This window comes from Caloenas nicobarica, chromosome 2 (genome assembly GCF_036013445.1).
Source record: "Caloenas nicobarica isolate bCalNic1 chromosome 2, bCalNic1.hap1, whole genome shotgun sequence".
Taxonomy (NCBI): Eukaryota; Metazoa; Chordata; class Aves; order Columbiformes; family Columbidae; genus Caloenas; species Caloenas nicobarica.
The window spans coordinates 141239397-141262645 of record NC_088246.1 but is presented as its reverse complement, the minus strand read 5'-3'; the positions used below and the strand labels follow the sequence as shown (position 1 = coordinate 141262645).

General features: G+C 40.3%; 1 protein-coding gene across 1 annotated transcript in view; it reads right to left on the bottom strand.

Annotated features, from left to right (window-relative positions):
• Positions 1 to 5227: 5227 nt before the first annotated feature.
• Positions 5228 to 23249, bottom strand: part of SDC2 (syndecan 2) — a 58393-nt gene continuing 40371 nt past the window's right edge. Inside the window, exons 2-5 of the mRNA XM_065627219.1 lie at positions 16852 to 16963; positions 9648 to 9781; positions 8722 to 8857; positions 5228 to 7475 (exon numbers count right to left, since the gene is read on the bottom strand). Of these exons, the coding sequence (XP_065483291.1) occupies positions 7312 to 7475; positions 8722 to 8857; positions 9648 to 9781; positions 16852 to 16963 (546 nt within the window). The 3' untranslated portion in view covers positions 5228 to 7311. The remainder of the gene's footprint in view (positions 7476 to 8721; positions 8858 to 9647; positions 9782 to 16851; positions 16964 to 23249) is intronic.

Sequence of the window (23249 nt, the reverse complement as noted above, 5' to 3'; positions counted from 1 at the left end):
GGATGATTCTTAATCAAATTTGCAAAATCCATCTGCTCATAGTTGGAAAGCTTTGATATATATGCTGAAAAGTGAAGAGCTGCTATACCAAGAACTTGTGTAGAAGAATATATTGCTTATTTAAGGACAGGCACAGTATTTCTTAGAATCTAGAAGAGCCAGACCCGAACAAGTCTATACAGTTTCAGAACCTGCATTAAAAGTCCCATCAGGAAAGGCTGAAATAAAATTCCACTTAGCTTTTAGTGGTTGAATGTGTGTCATAAAAAATACAGACTGGCAGAGAAAAATTGATGATTTCTACTGCCAGAGATGTTACAAAAATCAAACCATGAATTGGGAGAAGTCACATGGCTGAGCATCTGTAACCAGTTTTTGAGATGATAAAAGAAAACTTTAGACTCTTCGACAGCTCTTCTGTAGGTATAAAATTCTTTTTTTATTTTTTATTTATTTTCAGGCTTTTTTTATAAAACCACTTAGAAGCTGAAAAAGCAGGAAAGCTTGTACTCTTCCTACCAATGGGAAAAAAGAAGATTGAGACCTACTGATTCTAAAGTCTTAACAGACATTGCAATTGGAATTACTCAATTCAAATAACTAACTAGCAAAAATGTTATTGCCTAATATATAAATTACTTCCAATAATTACATATGCTTTAGAGTAAAAATATTTTTGCTAATCTTTGTTCTGATGTGCTTAATATCTTTCACTTTGTAAGAACTGCTAATTTTATGCGTTCTTAATGAAATCTCAATTTCCATTGAAAAGCAAGTTGAAACAAATAAAAGCTATAAGCTGAATCATCTGGTAAATAAATAATTATTTACGATATTTAACAGAACATAATGAAAAAACTAGAACATAAAAATGGAAGTTAAGCTTTGTAACAGCATAATTATGTAAATAGTGTGTGCTCCCACAGAGCAAAAAGAAGTACAAAATTTACTGTAAAAATTAAATTAAAGCTCACAGGTCATCTTATTTACCGGTCAATGAAAATCAATTTTCTTTAAGAAAATATCTGAAGAGGTGAAAGCTGATGAATTAAAGAAAGATTACTTGCTGCTGCTTTGATTGCAGTCAGTAATTTAAACTGACTGTGATTCTCAGGGAAGGTTTTCCTATGGGATGCAGCTCAGATAATGAAGACTTACCAGAGCTGCTCCCAAAGCTTTGCCTCACCAGCAGGAAGGCGGCGGAGCCCCCAGCCTGGCACCAGGCCAAGGCAGGGTCCTTCATTCCAGCATTTTGGTCTGAGAGGGGGTTAAGCTTTGCCCTCAGCCATCTGAGACTCAGCCCCAGAAGCTGTTCCTTCCCAAGAAGAGGTTTTTCCCCACGTCAGCATTAACTCAGCTGGCACTGAGGGCTGCTCCGGGAGGAAGCACATGCTCTGCTTCTCTTCCCTTCACAAGAGACTCTTCTGTTAGCTCTGCAGTAACAAAAATTATAGGGATAAATGATGAAAACTGAACTTCAGACTGTTTTACATTCTTTCAGTGTGTTTCTATTTAGTGTGATGGTTGTTGACTTCTCTGCTGCCTCTAGGTTTAGAAAGGGGAGTATAAGGGAGATGAGCATTAGTATTATGGGTTATGACACAAATACATCAAAAAGTGAGTCTGTTCCCATTTGTCTTTGGTATCCTCTGGGGAACTATAGTGTTTAGAGAAAGCTCCTGTTCCACTGCAGGAGCTCAGCAAAAAGGGCACCAAACTTTGTTTAGACTCCAGGACTACATATGGCCATACAAGGTGGGTGGGTAACTAGGACACAGAACCTTTTCCTCCACTGAACTTAGTTTCCCACCACTAGATAAGCTTCAAGTAGCTTGTCTGGTGGAATTATTGCTCTTTATACGTAAGCACTGGGTTCATTTTAGGACTAAAAATAGAAAAAAAATCAGAAGCTTCCTCTGCATTTGACAAATCAACACAAGATCCATGGGAAAAAGAATCGCTTAATGCCCCAGAAGAAATCTAAATGAGTTAAAGTCACCCTCTACAGAGAACTTAGGCTCTGTTTATTTTCAACAAACTATCACAGGTTTTGTAATATTTTTCTGGAAGTTTTTTACAAGTATTCCCTTCCTCTCACTCTGGGCTGGGGCTGAACTGCCAGGCTGGAAGAATTCTTTAGACTTGACCTTCAACCATGAGAGATGGTGGCCCTCAGCCCTAGCCCAACTGTGGCTATTTTTAAGCTGCAATGTGAATTAAAAAACTCAAGAGCTCTGCAGGTCACACCATAAACACATTTGATATTGAAGGCATTAGGGGTAGTGAAAGCTTGACATCTCCCAAGCACAGAGAAGAAATGGAAAGTTGCTTCAACATGCAACAGGACATCTCAACTGCAAAGCCCTGGTTGCACAGCTCATCCATTTCTTCCCACTTCACATGGACAAAAGACAACCCAGACGCTTCTGAGTACAAGTCAGCACCCTAATTGTTGCCTCCTGCCACCCTCCCAGTACCTCCTTTGAGTAGCAGAAGGCGCCCAGGGTCAGCCTGGTAGATCCTCCATCATTCTGCTGTAGCAGTTCCTCTGCAAATCTGAGGGGCGCACAGTCAGCAGAAGCTGCGACTGGCAACATGTGCGACAGGTAGCACAGAACCCCGACTTGCTGGGAAGCTGTGTGCAAGCAAGAGAATCTCTAAGGGTATGACACCAACATCTGCCCCCTTTTCTACCTACTGATTCTCTCTGTTACGAGCAAATTCAGTGTGACGGCAACAACTCAAGAAAACAAAATGTATCGTAACTTCCAGTGGAAAACGTGGGCTGTCAGGATGGTTTCTCTTCCTGCCTTCTTTCCAATCACCCCAAATTAATGTCTGTAGTTCTACATGGGCCCTGTCCCCTCCTCCCCCTCCATCCCCACTAGAAACTAACTTCAGCTAATGCAAACACACAGAGGGTTTTTCAGATTTCCACCCACGCAAGCAGCTACACTGCATATCCGATGCACATGTGAAATTGGTTCACAGCGGTCAGGGTCGGAGCCCACATTTCCATTTCTAGCTCTACTGAGCTTGAGTTTTATCATCTGTTTGTTTTGAAAGAAAGAAAAACAAACCCAAACCAAAACAAACCACCACCAAAGAAACCTTGCTTTACTTCACAGGGGAAGAAATCTCAGCAAAGCATCTTTTCCACTGGCAGGGTTGGGTTACAGCTCCTCCAATCCCACCCACGCAGCTGAACCCAGTGCCTGGTCAGCCCAAGATTCAGGAGGAAATGAAATGCACATGTCAGCACCCCCCTCTTGCCCCAGTTCTTTGGCAAAACCGCTTTTCTGCTTCAGCCATAAACCACCCCAGGACCAGAAGAGGTGCCAGGGAGGGGGATACTTGCTATATCTTTTCTCAGACAAACTGCACAGCAAAGTCATGCTTCCTCAACCCGAAGAAGTTTTGGAAAGGCGATGCTCTAAAAGTTCACGGCATGGAGTTTTCACACCACAGTTCAGAGCTCTGTCATACACAGGCAAGAGCTTAAATGTAACAAACCTAATATTAAAACTCATGATCAGTAATATTGCAAGTTCCTTAAAGAAAATGATGCCAGTACGATTAAGCAAGTGCCAAGTTAGGAATATAACCAATTGCAAATTTTAAAAACTGGCTATATTACTTCCATCTGTAAGAATAGTTTCCATAGAGATCTTTTTCCCCTCAGATTCCTTTTCCCCTTGTTTGCTTACTTGAACAAAGAATGTAATACTATGTATGCTATCATCATTTCCCTCACATCCACAGATTTTGTTTAATGTTTACCTGGATACTTCTTTCCTTACAAAAGTTTCCTGTATTCCGTATGTTGCTTAAAAATAGTATCTGTCATTTAAGACTGCACTCCACCATCATTTCAGTTACACAGCTCCAAGGGAAAAAAAAGAGCAACAACTAGCCAAAGCTGCAAATATGCTGTTTTCTTATTAGAAGATGCAAGAGGACAACTTTGGTTTTAATTTATCCTATTTCAATGAAGTGCAATGTTCAAAGTGAAGAAAAAAATAGCAACACAGCCTGTAAACATGAGCTACAATTCACTTTTAAAGCTGGCAAGCAGAGGAACAAGGAACTCAACTTCTGAGGTTATTTTTCCACAAATAAACCAAAGGCAAGAGACTTCTGTTAACATAAGCTTTACGTTACTTACATCAGGCTTCATTTGCAAAGAATCTAAGAGGAAGTAACCATTTATAAACCAGAGTAAATCAAAGCAAAATGGCATTTTGATAAACACTAGAGCCTATCAATCACAAGGAGGCGTTGGATCAGGTTGCTGAGGAATTTCAGAGCTGCTACAGCAGCTCCAGCAGAGATGAGCCCAGAGTGCTTAGGAAAAGCCCATCCCAGAGGTACAGATGCTGCTGCTGGCTGTGGGCATGTGGCGCAGCATCCACTGCCTGGCACCGGCACTCCCAGCTGCCCAGCAACATCCATGAGTCGCCAGAGTATTGCTAGAAACACACCCAGGAAGGGGAGAACAAAAGGGAAGCAAAAGCGAAGAGCAGCTCGTGCTGGGACGTGCATTCAGCTGCCCATTTCCTCTGAACAGCGTTGCTGGAAGCCAGGTATCTGCATCAGCCTCGTTTTCCAACTGATGAGAACTGAACCGATGTGTATCAGAGACGATAGCTCTATTAGAATTTTTCCCTAATAGTATGGTTTGGCACTGAAAAGAGAAAGGCAAAGAGATCACGAAATTATAAATGCTACTATCATGCCCATTGCATGTTAAAGAAGTTTTGAGTTTTTATTAGGGAGGGAGGACTGCGATACTTTAAGTCCATGTACATAGCTGAAGCATTAAATCTCTTGTGCATGTAACAGAGCAGATAATGGATGTGTATGGGGAAAAAAAGGTGAGTGGTGAAACAGAGCTGAAAGTTTACCATTGCTTCTGCTTGCAAAGCAGATGCAGGGGAAACCCGACAAGCATAATATTTGGTAGCCTGCATAATTACAACAGATGTCTACGTTGGATGAAGTGTCCTGTGCATTAGGTAAACAGGCACAGACAAATATTCACAAATAAAAAGAAAATAGCTTCTTAATATTAATTTGCTTATGAAGAAGGAGGAGATAATTTATCTAGTGTTTAATATTTATAGCTATACTTACAGTGATATTCATTGCACCCTTAAAGAAAATCCAGCTCTACTATTATACCTTAAGCACAGTGGGCTTCAAAAAACTGGATGTCAGACTATACAAATAAAGTATTAGTTTAGGCATGGTAGACTTTATTTTGGCACTTTAACAAATGCTTTATTTTACAGCAGTGGCACAGCATTTGCCAGAAATTTTCTTTTCTTGGCACAGTTATTTCAAGCAGTTATTTTACTAATTGAATTTCACTAAATATTGCACAATAAGATATACCTGTTAAATTCTTACCCTGTTTTTACTTGTTGAACTTGTATGGCTTTGAAAAACTTGCCAGTAATTATAAGTAATTTAAAAAGCAATATATTAAATATTATAGCACAGGATAGCGTTTGTTTGTTCCTAAATGACCACTGAACTTGGGACAGCAACAAATACAAGTTACGCAACTCTTATCTGAAGAGCTACCAGATCTTATTTACAATACATTGCCATTTCTGAGAAGCAGTTCAGCTTGACATCCTGAACACCTATATTTTGAAAATCCCAAAAATGAAAAATGAGGAGGTTAACAGAGCAGAAGACGAAGCCTTTTGTCTGTTACAAAGCATAATATAAGGAGGCAGACTATCATCTTCTCCACTTGCCCCTCTATCCAACACCTATCTGTGGTCTAAGCAACAGAGCCTTTTCTCTTCTACTTGGAATATGTCTTTCTTCTCTTACGAAGATATTCCACTTCTCTCAACTCTTCTGCTGGAGTCCGAGCAGAATAAATCAAAATCCTCCAAAAGGCCAGGGAAAAACCAAACCAGAACAACAAATCAAAAACCAATATACACAATAAATGAAACCGGGTACTCCTTTGAATTTTACAGTGTGGAAAACAACATTTGCAGGACGAATAGGTCTGTGTCAATACTGCCATTAAATATAATGCAAAGGTCGAATGACTCATAACTCATACACCAGATGCAAGACTTCAACATTCCCACTTTTCTCAGCAATAAATCTGGTCCAAGGATCGGCCTGATCAACGGCCTTTTTTTTGGTCTGGATTTTTAAGCTCCACTGGATGTACTCTGTGACATTAAAACATAAGCAAGTAGACATAAAATGGAAAGCATACAAAAGTATATCACAATGGAATTCTCAGTATTAGGCCACATGATTTATTCAGTAGTGTTTATGTTCCCAAATTACAATTATGTCTATCCATGTAAGACTACAAAAGTTACCATTAGAATTGTCTGTGCTTATAAAATACCAACATTTTCTTTTACTGTTATATACTCATTAACACCAGTCTGCGATGAGTTACATATAATCATAGGCACTTCAAAGGCTTTAAAAGACGTTTACAACTTAAATGAATTTTCAAAGAACAAAAATTTAAACCCCTACTTGTACCTTCAAATTGCAAATAATTAACAAATACAGTGGCCATAGAAATCTGCAGAAACTTCTCAAAATACTGTTAGAGTCTTTGGGTTTGCTTAGGTTTGTCAGTAGCTTACTCCAAATCTTCCTTACAGGAGATTTGTTTAGTAAGAATATGACTACACAGTTCGTAGTAATAATCCAATTTTACACATTAATTTGCTGTTACAAATCTCACTGAAGCTACAGGTACGCTGAGAAACAATGCAAAGTGTAAAATTGATATTCTGACACTTGAATTTATACAAAGTGGAGATTAAAGTTTACATAGCTGAAAAATTACATTTACACTAAAAGTTACTGTTATCTGAATTATCTGAAGACAAATTGCACCATGACAACTACAAAAAGGCATTTGTTGGAAACAGATAAATTAATGAAATAAAAACTAAATTGTAAGATCAATCTGAGACATGCTGACAAAAATTAAACAGCTTTCATTGAACCATAGGATAAAACAATAATTTTCATTATTTTATATTTATGCATAAAGTTTTAAAAATGATTCTGTGAACATCAATGGTTTTATAAAATAATGCTTTGCCACTGTTATTCACAGAACACTGCAAATGTTAAGTTTTAATTTTACATTTTTAAAGGAATACATGAAAAGTTTTAAATACAATGGGATTTTATCATAAAGGTGCCGTAATGGCTCTTTAATGAAAAAAAAAAAAAACTTCATTATTCTATGCAAAAGCTTTATTTAAAAAAGTTCAGTGATCTCATAAATAGAGACACTAAATAGGAATTTTATGCATAAAACTCCTTAGTAGGTGCCTTTTGATAGGCAGCACAGGATGGTTTACGTTCACCAAGGTCATAACTGCCTTCATCCTTCTTTCTCATGCGATATACCAGCAGCAGGATAAGGAAGATTGCGAAAAGAAAACCAATAACTCCGCCAGCAATAACAGCTGTAATCAAAGAAACAAGAGATTCACAACATGCCAGAAAAAGACGTTTAGCACCATGTTTCTTTTACATCTCACACGATGAGTTTGCCATTACTTTCAAATTACAGAAAAGGGCTCCTATTATGCAAATATCTTGATTACTAGTATCCTGAAATGTATTCTCAGAAAGCCTGTTTATGTTCATGAAGTCAACCATTTAAAAGCACATTGTACCTCTAAGTGATCCAACAACCCAGTTTTTAAAAAGCTATTAAGTTTTTTCCAAAACCTCAATTAAGAAAGCCACCCATACTGCCAGAGCATAAAGTTGTCTTCATTTATAATAATAACACTTGTTTCTTTCAAACTCATTTTTCAACAGTTAACATTTTCAGCCTTAAAAGAGCTATTTTGTTACACTAGCTAAGAAACGGATTTTCCCTTTTCTCCATCAGTTTCCACTCTGACTCTAGACTGAAATGAATTTGCTATTAATGAGTACCAGGAGAACATTTCATGGAGCTGTAGGAAGAGAGGCATTACATTCATCGTGCACTTGCGAGTGTTTAGAAAGTATCAACTCCAATTAGACTTCAAGAGCAAACCCGCATACTTCCACTGATGTGTACATTAAGGCTATTTCCCATTTTGGTGCTCAGAGAAATATGTGGTCCAAAAGTGGGAGCCATGAAGGCCAAACAACACTCCCTCTAAGGACGTGGGGGAAAAGTATACTTGTAAACATTGGTTTTTTGCCAAAAAACCCTCACGTGTATGAAAGCCATGTGAAAACACTGGTGGCCAGCCTGTGCCTCCCTGGGTTACGTGTGGAAACAGACCTTCTGTATCCTAAGGACAGCGCTCATCCATCCCTCTCCATCCACCCATCCAACCACCCCTGCCGTGAGCTCCTCCTGCACAGTGTCCGTCTGCACCAGAGGGACCAGACAGTGATGTGCTCTTGGGACTGAGGGTGAGAAATACATTTCTGCACCGTGAGCACCAATCCCAACTGCAACTCATTTCTGAGCTGTGGAAGCTCCAGATATTCAGTAGGCAGTATTCAACTTGCAGGCATCAAATCAATTAACAAGACTTCACAATTACATAACTCCAGAAGATGCCCATCTCATTCTCATCAAATCAACCACTGGCTACCCCAATGAATGTGTTTAAGGATCTATCAAGAAAACACAAACGTTGAGTTTGCATTATTTGATATGGATGCTTCTGTTTTCTGTAGTATCTCTGGCAAATGACATCTTACCTGCCAGAACTTCTGTTCTCTGGAAGAGGTTTTCTGAGTGCTTCTCAGTGAATACATCAGTGTCATCCCCTGGCTCATCGCTCTTTTTCTTGGCATCTGTCTCAGGTCTTTCCTCTTTATCAATTTCTTCAGGTGACTGTGGCACAAAAAAGAAAACAGAACATTGCTTACAGACAGGGAGCACCAAGTCGGCACAATCACTGCCCATCATGGGCAGCCATGAAGCTGTGGCTCCACACACATACTCCACAATACCCACAAACACAACACATGGGAAGCTCTTTGGCCACAGAAAGCTGTGCTAGATGTTGTAACTGGATCTATTTGACATCATGATGTTGGAATGAAAAACACTATCCACAAGTTTAAAACCCCCTAAAGTATATTTAGCAAATGGCTGTTAAATATTGACTGTTTATAAGAATAACGGCATCTGCATGAAATAACAATTCTGAAATTAACACATCAGGTATGTTATATTCAGAATGCCTTTGAGGGTAACTTAGACAATATTACCCATGGTGGTAGAAGGAAATACTGAAATACTAAATGGAACCTGGCAAGTGTTCAAAACATAGCCAAACCACACAACATTCCCCTTTGAGAAGAGAAGTTTCATATAGAATTTTTGAATACCTCTTTGAGAGATGTAAAAAAGGTACAGGTCAGTCTCAGAATTATGATGAGAAACTGTCTTGTGTATCACTCTTTTTTGCATTTCTCTTTTCTTTCATGTGAAATGCAGATGTCCCTGTGCAGACTGTCTAGAAGGAATAAATCCCAGCAGCTCTATTCATTTAACAGGCTGCAGTAGCATTAAGTTTGTGGGGTTTTTTTAATCCATATAAACCAAACAAAGTTAATATCAAGCCATCAATGGGCAACAGCGGAACCATTTTAGATGGTGCTGCTCTCCAGCCACACACCTTTGTTTGTGCAGGCACCTTGGTCTGCGTTTTCACTGTGGTGGTCTCAGCCCTGGATGCATCACTAGTTGTTGGTAACTTTGGAAGTATTCTGGATGTTGTTATCACTGCACTATCCTCATCTTCTTCAGCACCTGGAGACAAAAAAGGTGACATTTCATTAACCTGTGAAATTCTTCCAGAACAATTACATTTTTCATGATAACACCAAGGTAGGAGTGCTTGCACAGCCCACTCTAGGCAAAGGGCCTAGATGACAATGCCTACTAAGATAAAGAAGCAAATGCAAACCACGTGCCCCAAACTGTCAAGGTGATATTCACCCTAAGTGATCCCATGAAAGATGAAGAAGAGGCCATCGGCCAGAATAAGCAGTAACAAGGAAATTACCACGATATTTCTGAAACAGAGGAACCAGCCTGAAAAGAAGTATGAAAAAAGCATAAACATTTGTAATGTGTGGGGAGAAACCCTGGAGTGTCAGCAGCAGCCAGCAGGGCTGGTGTGACCCTGTCTGATGTGGCTCCATGGCACCGACGGCTCTGCTGGGGCTTGGCAGTGCCACCTCCTACCCTGAGGGTGCCCCAGCAGCCACCCCCTGCTCTCCCATGGCCACCACAGGGACATCCCTGGAACCCGCACCCGGGGGTGCAGAGTCACCTCCTGGGGGGTGGCAGGAGGTGGTGTGGCCTCGGGATCACACAGGGCTGGGGACACCCATGTCTCTCATGGTGGGGGTGTATGGGCAGAGGGTCCTGCACCCCCAGCTGAGGGGGGGCTTGTACACCCCAGGGCCTGTGAGATGGGGGGGTGTGTGTGCACAAATCTGTGTGTGCGTGTGGCACATGCTGAGATCCATTACAGAAGAGCGTTTGGAAATTTGTAGTTGCATGTTACCATTTTTTAAGTGGCTGGTATTGTGGTTATCTGTTGTATTGCTGATGCTAAGCCCAAAAGTACAGTTTAATGACTGCCAGTCAATTGCGCATCATGAATAAATCAATCAGTAAACATCTTTATCCTGACTTGACTTAAACCACATGAACTGAACAGTTTTTCCCTGTAGCACACTGCTTCAACAACAAAATCTCTCCTCTACAGCAAATCTATTAAACATTCAAACATAAAAAACCAAGTAGTTTCTGTCTACAGTAAGACTGCCATTATTTTATGTTTCAGTCACTAGAAATTCACATACTTTTAAACTTCACATAATTCAGCAGCCTTTTTATTTTGAAATAAAGAGTAAGAGGACAGAAAACTCCCTAAAGATGACCTTAAATTTAATTTCCTCCACATTCAAAGCCCTGCTGGAGTATGAAGGCTCCTTTAGAATAAGATAATGGACATGTCTAATAAATATCCTTCAGAGATACTGGAAGGAAGAAGACACAGACAAGAGACTAAATTATTGCAAGGCCTGAAAGAGGAAAAGAATCGACCTATTCTTGGACCACTCCTTAGGAATCTCAATGTGTTCTACTCATTACAGACACCCGTTACCCAAGTAACTATTGGGTAATAAGTCCAGCAAATGTGCATAAGAGTAATTCCTAACAAATAAAAACATATCCTCTTTCAGTAGAATAGTGTGACTCACTCATTCCATACTCACTTTTTATCTTATTTTTGTAGGGAAAGAAAAAAGGCTGAAAATAAGAGCATAATAACAAAGTTTTGAACTCATGATAAAGAATTATATAAATTTGGCGTTGAAAGGAAGGGCATTAACAAAACAACAACTAAAATAACTTCTGTACTGTAGAAAAGAAAATTTGGAATAATTAAAAAAAAAGTACTACATTAAAGCTACCGGCACAGAATAATACTGGAAAAGCCTTCAGAGATACCAAAATTACAGTGCAACCTCCAGGATAAAGACCTCACAGCAAGAATCAGATATTTTCCTGAAATGCTACCCAAAGATCAAAAAAAACAACATCCTGCTTCAAAACAGAGGTAAGGAACGGCATCCAACAGGAAGAAATTTTCTGGCTTTGCCTCAAGAGTTTTCTTTGAGAAATATGGGCCCAATGGATAGCGCAGCCTGCTTTACCTTCCAAAGTTCCTCCAAATTATACAAGACTCTCACAGTCAAGGAAATTAAAATTGATGATCAGATTAGATATCTGATACAACATACTTTGAGAGTACAGAATTTTACTTTCTTCTTTTTATGAAATTACAAGCCCCATTTAATCATAACTGCTCCTCCAAATCCTTAAATGTCACCTTCACTCCAGGCAATAGTTGTGTCTGTCAGATAAAATGGTGTAACAGGTCTGAATTTCTCTGGCTATTGAGGATGCAGATCTCCAGTCTCTCAACAAACAGGCAACTAATCTAGCTCCTGGACTAGTCACTAGATTTGCATCAAAGGTACACAACTTCTCTTCTGTATGGTCTCAGTGGAATCCTGACAGTCCTCAAAACATCGGGGCACCTATAGTTTAGATCTGACTCAGGCACTGGCTCAAACACATCCCCATGGTTCCTGCTTTCTAATTAGACTTATTTAGAGAGGTCTCTCCTTGGCACGGAGTTGGTCTAAACAAGGAGAAGGCATTTCCTTTGCTAAACTGAAAGTAGTATTCTCAGAATTACCAGTAAAAAGGACTGAGGGATCAAAAAAACCTCTTCAATGCTCTGCAGAATATTGTAAGAGCATTTTACATAGTATGATGTTCCCGGGTGGCGGGGGGGGGGTGGGGGGGAAAGAACCACTCTCCTTGCTGTATCCAAATAGGATTGGAAAGGAAAAAAACCTACAGACTACCATGAGCATAATTTCCGACTAGGTTGCTAAGATTAATACTGTGAAATGGTTGGAGTGTAAGAGCTTACTTCTTCCTCTTTAAAAAAATCACTGTCTCTTTAGGTTTCTGGATTGGGTCAGCTTGGGTGATGGTGCTGGGTACTAACTGCCTCGAGTCCCTCTACAAACAGATACTGCCCTCTTAGAGAGGGCACTGCGAAAACCCTGTAGTAATTAAACCCATGGCTATCTCTGTGGTAAAGAGTTGAGAGCTCTCGATCATCACATATCCATTGCAGCCTCTTCAGAATGCCCAACTGCTGTCTTAATAGTGGTCAAAATAGCTCTAAATTCTGCTTTAGTATTGGAAATATCTAATATAGCCATCAGCAATGTGTCTATTAGCTGCCCCTTGGATGATGGGAAAGTAAATGCTCTTTCACACTCCTGGTGCTTGAGGAAACTTGTCAAGAAATGAAGACTCTGCCAGCTTAAATCATTGTATACTACAAAAAGCCTACAGTAGCTAGCACTCTTACTTGCAAAGCAGCCAATGATTAACTCTTCCTACCAAATAAATCCAATCATTTCCCCCTATCTTTTGGCATCATGTTCATTTGCTGTTGCACATCACACTCTGGGAGTACTACCACCATGAGCAAACTTGTCATAAGGTAGGCACAAACATATCCACCATCTCTTTCACACCTTTCATTTCTATCACCAAGGTGGCACATACTAGAATGACATTTTTAGCTGGCTTATCTCACCCCCTTGCAAAGCCTCCAACACAACCCTTAATCAACACAGCATTAGGCAACCAGAGATGACACTGTAAATGTAACACTAGTGCCCTATCAGGGCACTGCAACTGAAATAAATGGGCACAGTGCAAGGATGTTGTGTCTCTGGCAATCCTCACCTGAGGAGGGAACAAACAAAAACAAGAAACCAACAACAAAAAGAACAAACTACAAAACTTGAAGGAAATAAAAGGAAGAGTCTTAACTGAACTGATGTATACTGAAGATTCTGTCCAGCACAAGAAAAACACACTATCAAATAGTGTCACTGTAGTTTTTTGTGTTAAAGGACCTGGAGAACAAGACAGACAATATCATAAAGCATGTTTGGGGCTGGTATAGCAGGTGGACAGAAGAAGCTCTTGCTCCAAGCCAAGCTGAAAGGCACAGATGAATGGGACCTTAGGAAGTAGAAAAATGAATAGTTGCTGTGTTTCCTGCCCCACCGGAGGGGAAGCCCACCAGGAGAGGGGGTGTCACCCCACCTGGAGTGCCTGTCGGGCACACTGCTGCTGAGGTCAAGAGAAGCCTCCATCGGCTGTGGCGCCTGCACCAGCTCCTGGTCAGCACCTGGGGGACACGCCCATGCCTCCCTCCAAAACCATGGCCACCCAGCCCTGCCACCACCTGTCACCCAGCCCCACATCACACTGCCCCCGGGGTTCCTAACCTGCCTTTGGGGCCTGAAGCGGAACTTCAGCTTCCCATTAGATCTGCTCTTGTGATTCTTGGAGGAGCTCCAGCCCTACCATCATAACTTTTTTCCAAGAATAATCCCGAGTCACAATGTCAGTCTAGACCTAGTTCATCCTGAGCTCACCTTCTCAACTCGAGCTGCTATTGACTGAGAAATATTAGATTGGGGGAAGAGAAGAAGGGGAAGGAAAATCTGCATCAGATTCTGATATATGTTGCATGGACTTATCTACCAGGAGTAACTTAAGACACAAGAATTAGACAGTTTTCCAAAGAACATGTAGATAAATCTAACAGACATGGTGGCTTTCCTTAACATAAGGGTAGTCATGCTGCTTAGCAGGTCCACTTCCAGGTACCTGCAAGACTAGGGCTCAGTTAAGATCTTTTATGCCAGAGGAAAAAGCAACAGTAGTTATAAAAGCATTTAAGTTGTATATAGGCAGGAAAACTTATTTTCACTCTTTTATTATTAGGCAGTACACAAACATCTACACTAAAAAGAGTGATGACACACTGAGGCATCTCCTCAGAGGTGGAGATCGCAAGAAGGAAACAATGGACTAATGAATTCACTATGGACTTTCTGATGTTGATACAAGACAATCAGGAAGCAGGCATGGCCCCTTCAGAAACTCTTGACCAAAGGATTTGGACTGAACACTTGGGCAGACAAACATCAGTAGCTGAATGTACATGAAGACTAAAGAGGCTGTGAAAGGAAAGTAAAAAAATCTAACACCATCACCTTTTTTCTCCTTAGAAAAAGCCTTCAGCCAATCTAGTTTGAAATGTGTTGTGCTTACAGTGACATTTGTCCATGTTAATGCTGCTTGCAGACCTGCAAGGACATTAATGGTGGTGCTGACAATTCCTGTTTATCTCCATAGGCCTGGTGGCAGCTAACAATTTTCATACTAAGGAAAGAAGTCAGCATGTTGTCATCTTGGATCTATTTGCTTGGAATGGAATTACATAGCAAGAAAACCACTCTTGAGTGGGAAGGCTCTTCCTGCTAGGAACACTACATCACTGAATATCAAGTGAAGAGAGACATATTCAACATAATGTGAGGAAAATTGATCATGGGTACCTCTGCAGGAGATTTTCTACTTCATAAAGTGGAGACAGCAGTAAGTACAGGATTAGAAGGGGAGAGGGCATCCTAGTTTGCTTCTCTCTTGAGATTTTTTTAAAGTGAGTAAAACTGGCCTCACAGATTGCTTAGAAGATTATTTGAATTTAGACTTCTTGTTCAAAAGAATTAGATTTTGGTACTGTCACACGAACTCTATGGAGGTGCATCCAGGTAGTATCAGTCTACAATAAGATTTTTTCCGCTTTCTTGTAGGAAAGAGAGATTGCCAGAGGTAGCATCAGCGTGTGTTATGTACTCCATCTTCCACTCATGGCTCAAGGCTGAGCACAGGAAAAGAGACAGAGGAAAGCCAAGGTGTTACTGTTGGCAAAGTCTAGAGGTACTTTCTGTCCTGGCTGCACCTTTACTGTGGGGATAGGTTAATAAAATCTGAAGTCAGTTCTTCTACAGTCCTTCTCACTTCAAAAGCAGGGCTGCATTTTGAATCATCCATATTAGAAACAGCCAAACTCCAGAGAGAGATGAAATAAAAACCAAACCAGGTCATTCTCCATACTGCTACTTTTTGTCAACCCATCTCCTGTTCTGAAGCTTACAAACTCAACAGCATCTGAAGACACGACAGAATGGGATGGTGACTGAAATGGCAGTTTTCTCAGACATCAGACTTTTTCTTAGTCCTAGAAACTGGACGAAATCAGACTTTTTTTTTTTTTTTTTTCCAAATGAAATGTTAAATTTCCCCGCAGTCTACAGCAAGGATGTCCAATTAAGCCTCTGATCACAATGGAACAAACTGTCCCTGTGGAGGACTCCCAACATGCAGGGTATGACCCAGGTGCCAATCACTGATGGGCCTGGATTTGCCTGGCAGCACAATCAGACCTCTGTAGACTTCATTTTGACATATCTTTGAACCTCCAAAAGAAAGAAAAATCAAAAAACAATCTGAAAAAATGACAGCTGTGGCTTACAAGGTAACAAAGACAAGGCTTGCCCTTTAAAAATACACAAGTACATATAAACATCAAAAGACAGATTACAAAAAGTGCAATCACAAACAATTAAGTAGCACATTTGGAAAATAAATGGGATTTCCACAACAGCTCAGCAAATGCTCACAACAATAAGGAAATTTCTCTTCCAGAACTACCATAAAACCCTGCACTTAACTTTTAAAGGCTGGAACTTCCCAGCCAGTCTAAAAGACTCACCACAAAGAGGTTTTCTAAAAGAAATGATTAATGAGGTTTCGCTGACAGTTTTTGAAAAATTATGAGCTCACTACATGCCTTTAATGACTGTTTAAGTCTGAGAACTCAATATGTTGTGTTTATGTATTTCTTTATTCACTATACGGATGTAACTACATCAGAGAAAACCATGATGTTTTTGGCAGTATATAGACTTCCAAATTTTAAAAAAACAACAGCAAAAAAGAAGTGAACACCATGTTTACGTGAACTTGAATGCATATAAGAGAAAACAAGTTTGCTGCTGCTGTGTTTTCTTACAGACTACTAAATTAGCATTATGCTATGGGAGAACTAAGTCTTCTCTAATCCTTATCTGTAAACTCCAGAGAGATCTACATAGAAACCAGAGGGACAGCAGAGAGAAAATAACACAGTGAAATGATGCAACTAAGGAGCAAGAGGAAAGAGCAGAAAGTTAATATTTAAAACTCAGCCCGCAGGGATGCTCATTGCTCCGTAAATAGAGAGCCAAGTACTCATGGTACTCACTGAAAGTATCATCTCCAGCTTATAAAGGAAAACTGCACAGCTTTTCCTCAAATAATTGCATTACTTCTTACACTTTTTAAAATCAAATTGTGACATGTTGTCTCACCTGAACCTGACCCAGAAGAATAATCATCATCATCAATTGGATAGACTCCTGATGCTTCTTCAACAGAGCTGTTGTCAAGGTATAAATCTTTATCAGAGGTCAAATCTGCTTTCTGGAAAACAGATAAGAAGGAATGGTTAAAAAGATAACAGTTCCCTAACACAGCAGCTTCTTAATCTTCACTCCTATTTCCAAAGTTGATGATGGCACACTGAACAGCTTATGCTTTCAGTTTATGCAACGCATTCATCTAACTTGTTAAAGAAATTTGTAAAAATTACAGCATAAAAAAAATCTGAGGCTACATAATGAAAACTAAGAAATCACCCAATCTTTAGGAAACAATCCCCCTTCAAATCACATTTCATCTCATTAAATGCATATTATAGGATTTGCAATATACTCTGCAGAGCTTCTGTAACAAGAAAGAAGTAAATCCCAGGATTGAAGCTCTCTGTCAAGATCTCAAATACACAAATCTATAGGCTGTCACATGAAGTCTGTCATTTGGTTACAAATGGGAAGCAACAAGAGCACATATCAAAAATGATCTGAGATATATTGAGCCAAACCTTATGAAACTCTTTACAAGTTAGAATGAACAACTGGCGCTACAGAATACAAACGTTTCCAAGACAGTGCCGTCGATTAAGGATTATGACATTTCCAGACAGATTAGGTAACACATCTCCTAAATTGTGGTCAGGCAAGATGCTTCAATTCCAAAATGAACGTGTATCTCCTAAAATTCAGATGTATCTTCAACAAGCTAAAAAGTTGGCTTCTTGTGACTTGCATCACATTTTTATGTTTGTAAGCATTTACCCACTAAAGAGATATCCTGCTAAAATGTGCTGATAATAGAACAAGGTATCAGTCATGGTTTTAGACTGACAATTCAGGCCTTGGGAGACCAGAAATTACCTTCCCCCACAGCAGCTTGCACTTTCTCAACAGAGCACACACTTCCTTACAGGAGCGCTGGAGCTCTGATGACTGAGCAGGTACCTGCTGCTATTAACTACTGTTACTTTTACCAGCATTTCTATGAACATCCATTTGCCATGACTTGTTGAAAAGAAGTAGGACAGTTGCAAATGGAGTTTCAAGTCAAAAAGCAATACAATACCAAATTGAGTCTTTTCTTTATCTCATATATTCACCTAAACCTGCTGCTCTGAGTCCCAAAGGTTTCCACCTTAGTTTTTACTGCACGGCACTGATTGCCCATTTTCTTCCATCCAACATTCACTGTAGCTTTCCTAAAGACATGCCAAACTGTGAAATGGGCAATTCCTGCATGCAAAGACCTACATCTGACTTTCTGAGGTAAATCTTTTCCTGGAGATCGAAAGAATAATGTCGAAGACATTTGTGATTTTTTGGAGGCTTTTGACAATGGATTCCTGTTCCAACCTTATAAGCTTCTTTGCAGCAGAAAACTGCTCTTCGGTTTGATCTAAAATTTAAAAAAAAGTATTCTTCACGGAAAACAGAAAGGCCATCCTGATTACTACAGTATTTCAGAGAAAAAGACCTTTGCACTGGGGGTACCTGAAACTTTTCTGAACAGCTCTGAACTAAGACAATGTTATCCTGTTTTTCTTCTAAAGAGGAAAAGAAAAACAACGTGATACTTGGTCAAAGTGTACTCTTGCTATGGTAACTTTTACCTGTGGGATATGTGGGGATAAAAATGCCTTGTTTTTAAGATAGGTTTACAAAAGGCCTGCTCTCAGCTGCTGCTGCTGGTTCACACGGTCTGCCCGGAACTGGCTGCAGTCCAAAGCAGAAATTCAAGATGATGACTGGTCAGCAGCAAATGACTTAATTCCTTTAAAAGATGTCTCCAAAGGAAGGCCTGAAGTACCTCAGTAGGTGTATAGGTGGTATTGTAATTAAGACGCAGCTGAGACCATTTCCGTATAGAAAAACAACTCCCTGTCACGGGACAAATATCCTGCTGTTGATCAGGCTGCCACAAGGGACCAAGCCAGTTCACCCTATTTTACTTTCAGCCACAGTCGTGGTACAGAACAGGCCCAGTCCTCAATATCAGTCAGGAAAAAACATATTTACAAGGAAATGCAGGTGGCTGACCATGCGTATAGAAAAGGCCTACAATACTCAAAAGGTATCAGAGGTAGTAAATGTTACCCAAAGCCAAGCTGGGAAAAAAATTTGAAGACCTACCGGGAGAAATTTCCTAACAAAGGAAATTGCCAATTACATTTGGCAACAGTGAGAAACAGCTTCAGTTTGCAAATATTAGTGAATGAAAATTAGTCTGCATGAGAACAGAAGCATCACACATCCATGCCCAGAACTTTTAGTGTAGAATACAAATATGAACTTACCAATCAGTTTATTCCCTGGCCATATCCCATTCCTGTCTACATCATATGCAAACTCAGTAGAATTCCAAAACCAAACAAAAACTCAAAACAACCCCCCTCCAAAACAAACGACCTCATTTTCTTGCTCTTTCCAGCCTCACAGGAGTCAGAGAAGGCAAAAATTATCCTGACAGTTCTTCTAAATGTTCAGGTTTTGTGGACAGCTGAGCAGCTAACCTGGCCCAGCCCAAGCTGCAAGCGCCTGGTCAGCCAGGCTCTCCACAGTCATATTCATGCCCTTTCTCTCAATGAATTATGGTTTTTTGGTGGCCAAAAGCTTCCATTTCTAGCTATGCTGAGATGTTCTCAAGATTTAAACCAACTGAAAACAGCGGAATAGTAATGGAAGAAAAGCCTGGGTAGTTTTCAGCAGCAATTTGACCACCCATAGTATTTTATTCTAGGGATGCAAAGGATACAATGTGAAATATTATCTAATATCTAGTATTGTGGATGGCACAACTCCACCAGAATGGGAGAACTATTCCCCATAGTCTTATAGATCCAGTACAATATTTACTCTAGGGAGAAATATTAATATATGGTACAGTGAACCCCAAATGCATTCTGATCAGACATCAAGCTCCATCTGGCCAGAACCCCTTGTTTCAGACTGTTTCCAGTATAAATGACTCTTGTCTGATAGAACTTGGGCAGACACAAGCACCCTCTCAAACCAAAGGCACAAAGAAGCATACTCGAGCTTAAGAATCCCAAGGCATTTGCATAAATAAATGCATTGCACTGTCCCCAAACAGACTCTCTTCACAAGCTGGCTAGTAGACTTAAAGTTAGGGCACCCCCTCTACAACCACAGCTTGCATCTCTTTTCCCACTTACTCAGAAGCATGTAGCTGCCTCAAGACACTTGGAATGAAAATTGACTTAAGGTTTAGAATAAAAAGAAAAGCCCAACGGTTAACAAAAAATGTACAACCATTCAAAATAATTCCATGAAGATTAAGCTTAGGAAAATGAGAGACAGTTAATGAAAATAAAAGAATACTTCATGGTGCTTAAGTGAGCATCAAGCACTGAAGCCATGCTTTGCAATTTTATGCTACGCAGAAATAAATTTGATTTAATGTCTGCTCTAGAAACATTTTCTCGCTTGTCAGCTGAGAATCCATGGGGGCCCATGGACTACTTCCAGGGTGTTCACAAAAGATGAGTTGGAAGAACAAGTCTGTTGTCAGTAGCCTGAGACAGAGAAAGGTCTGTACTGGCATTTCAATATGCTTACAGGGAAAAATAAAAAAGTTTGCAAATTCTAACTCCATAAATCTATTTCTAGTTATCATGAAGGCCAGATATTTAAAGGACTATTTCCTATGGCTAACGATTGAAATGAGGGCCCCAACATCACTTTTATGTAGCAGCCTTATTTTCCGATCTATTAAAACGGCAGGAACACCAGGCAAGGATGTCTCTGTTATCAGTCCTCTAATCTGGCCCTGAAGCCATAAAAACCACTCGTTGCCTCCTGACAGAGATTGAATTCTTATCCGTCATTGTTATCCCACTTACATTTTTATTCCAAGAATATAATGCTGCAAAATCCTGTGACCTAAATATTTCACATGCTACATGCCAATGATCACCGATTCCTGTCTGGTCATTGACTACACTGGCATAAATCTAAATCTCATGGATGCAGTGTAGATTAGCACCCATTTAGTACTAAATAAAAGATATTCCCATACCAGATACATGCTGAATTTGAAATGTCAAAGTATTTATTTTACTAAAGCTTGCATTTAAAAATATTTTTAATTTAATAAATTTAGATCTGCCAGGATATAACTAAACCCCCCCCCATTCTGACACTAGATGAGAGAAGAAACCAAGCAAAAAGGGGGTTTTTTGACACATCATCTCATGAAAGGCATAAATCACTCATAAAAATTACGATGGCAAAAAATTGAAAACAATCTTCAGACAATAGGAGGGTTGAGAAAGCGTGACACACTTCATTAAAAAAAATATTACAAAGTGCCTTGTCATAGCCATTCCCTTTTCCAGTGCTGTCGTTACAGTTAATCCTCCCATTATGTGGGGGTGATTTAGGAGTAAGACTTTAAAGACTTTTATGCCACGTGGATGAAGCCAAGAAAGCTGGTGTGAGGAACAGTGAAGAACTAATATCTGACACGGCTGTCGTGGCTGTTTGAAACTCAAACGGAAGAGCAATGAGTAATTGACATATGGAAGGAAATATTTTATTACTCACAGATGCACTCAAATTTCTGTTCTCTGCCTTTTTGGGTGTATGTATGGGACAGAGAATTTGAGGTTTGCAGCTGGGTTATTAATGGTACATTGCCTCTCTTTTTCCCCAGATGGAAGTCTTTTAGATGTAACTCATTTAGTATGCACGGAACCAGAGACTAATATTTTAAAAGTGATGTTATATCCCAAATATCTAAGCCAGAAGGCTCTGAAAATTTGCAAGCATTACAGCTGTTGATTAGGTGGAGATCTTATAAGTAAGAAGGAGGAAGAAAACAGATTTTCCCCTTCTATTAACAGATAGTGCATGTTCAGACGGTGAGTCTGAGCTCACTGAAGTGATGCGTTCCTCATATACACTCCATTTTCGGAAAGCTAACTACCTGAATGCATTCATTGAAAGCCTGACAGTCATTGCAGAGACTCACATAGAAGGCAGAAGAAAAGGCAGTTGTGTGAAGGAGAAGCCGTATTTCCCCCTAGGCTTCCTGCAAAAGGAACTATGGTCTGCCACCCAACAGGAATTAGTTCCAACAGACCTCAGCATTGATGATTACAAAGCCAGCAGGCATCTTGCAATCATTGTTTGCCATTTCTTTGCCTTCCCTCGTGACACCCAGAAAGCTATTTCACAGGTGACACTGTCTGCTTAAAACCTCATTAACCTTGTCCAGGAATGAATCATGATTTTAGACAAAAAAACCCCACGAAAAACAAAAAAAACCCCTCCATAAAGTGCAAAACTTGAAAATTAGATTTACAGCTCAAAGCACTAGGTTTTCCCACAGAACCATGATAAGCAGAAGAGTATCCACCTTCCATTTCCCGCTGTGTTACTGGTTCCCCAGCATCTGCCAGCGTTCATTGACTTCCTTCAGCCTGCGCATCAGAATCACAGAATCATCACAGAATGGTTGGAGTTGGAAGGGACCTCTGGAGATCATCTAGTCCAACCCACCTGCTAAAGGAGGTATACCTGCTTTAGCATCCCTACACTGCCCACATGTACCGTGCCAAAACCACGTCATTTTGAAGCAGGACTCAATGTTATGAGGTAGATGTCTCTCTTTCCTTTCACCAACATGTCCTACAGCTGGGCATAGAAGGGAAGAAGTAGTTCCCACTGTTTCCTTTCAAGGCGGTGGTGCCACTTTTAAGGACTTGCAGGCCAAACTCTCCCCAGCAAACCCCACTTGATTGCACTGTGCCAACCACGGCGGGGCCTTCGGCAGAAGTGGCAGTGGGAGGCACAGTGATGGGCGGTTTGGGGATTTTTTGAGAAATAAGACGCTAATAATTAGGGATGTAATTTATGCACAATGCTCTAAGGACTCCCCATTTTTTTCCTTGGAGAAACCATACTGCCTGCACAATGGTGCTGCTAATGGAGCTGGTACCGGCTGCAGGAAAACTGCCCTACACCATGGTCTGGGTAACTGTGATCACAGCAAAAATATTCTTTCCATAACAACAGGCCCCAGATTGAATTTTGCAAGTTTGAGAGCAAGGGTTTCACACAGAAGCCAACATCTGCATTGCTCATTTCCCCTGAATCATTTTGACACTGCTACCATTTCCCAATTTTACCTCAGAACAGCTTAAATCCTTCCAAACACTCCCCAGAGCGGCTGTCTTGCTGTGCCAGTCCTCCTGCTCCATCCACGTGCCCAATGTGAAAATCAGCCTTGCGACGGGTACTGCCTGGACCAAATTTGTCAAAGGCAACGCCTCCCCCACTGCTGGCTTTGGTCAATTAAATAACAAGCTTTGATT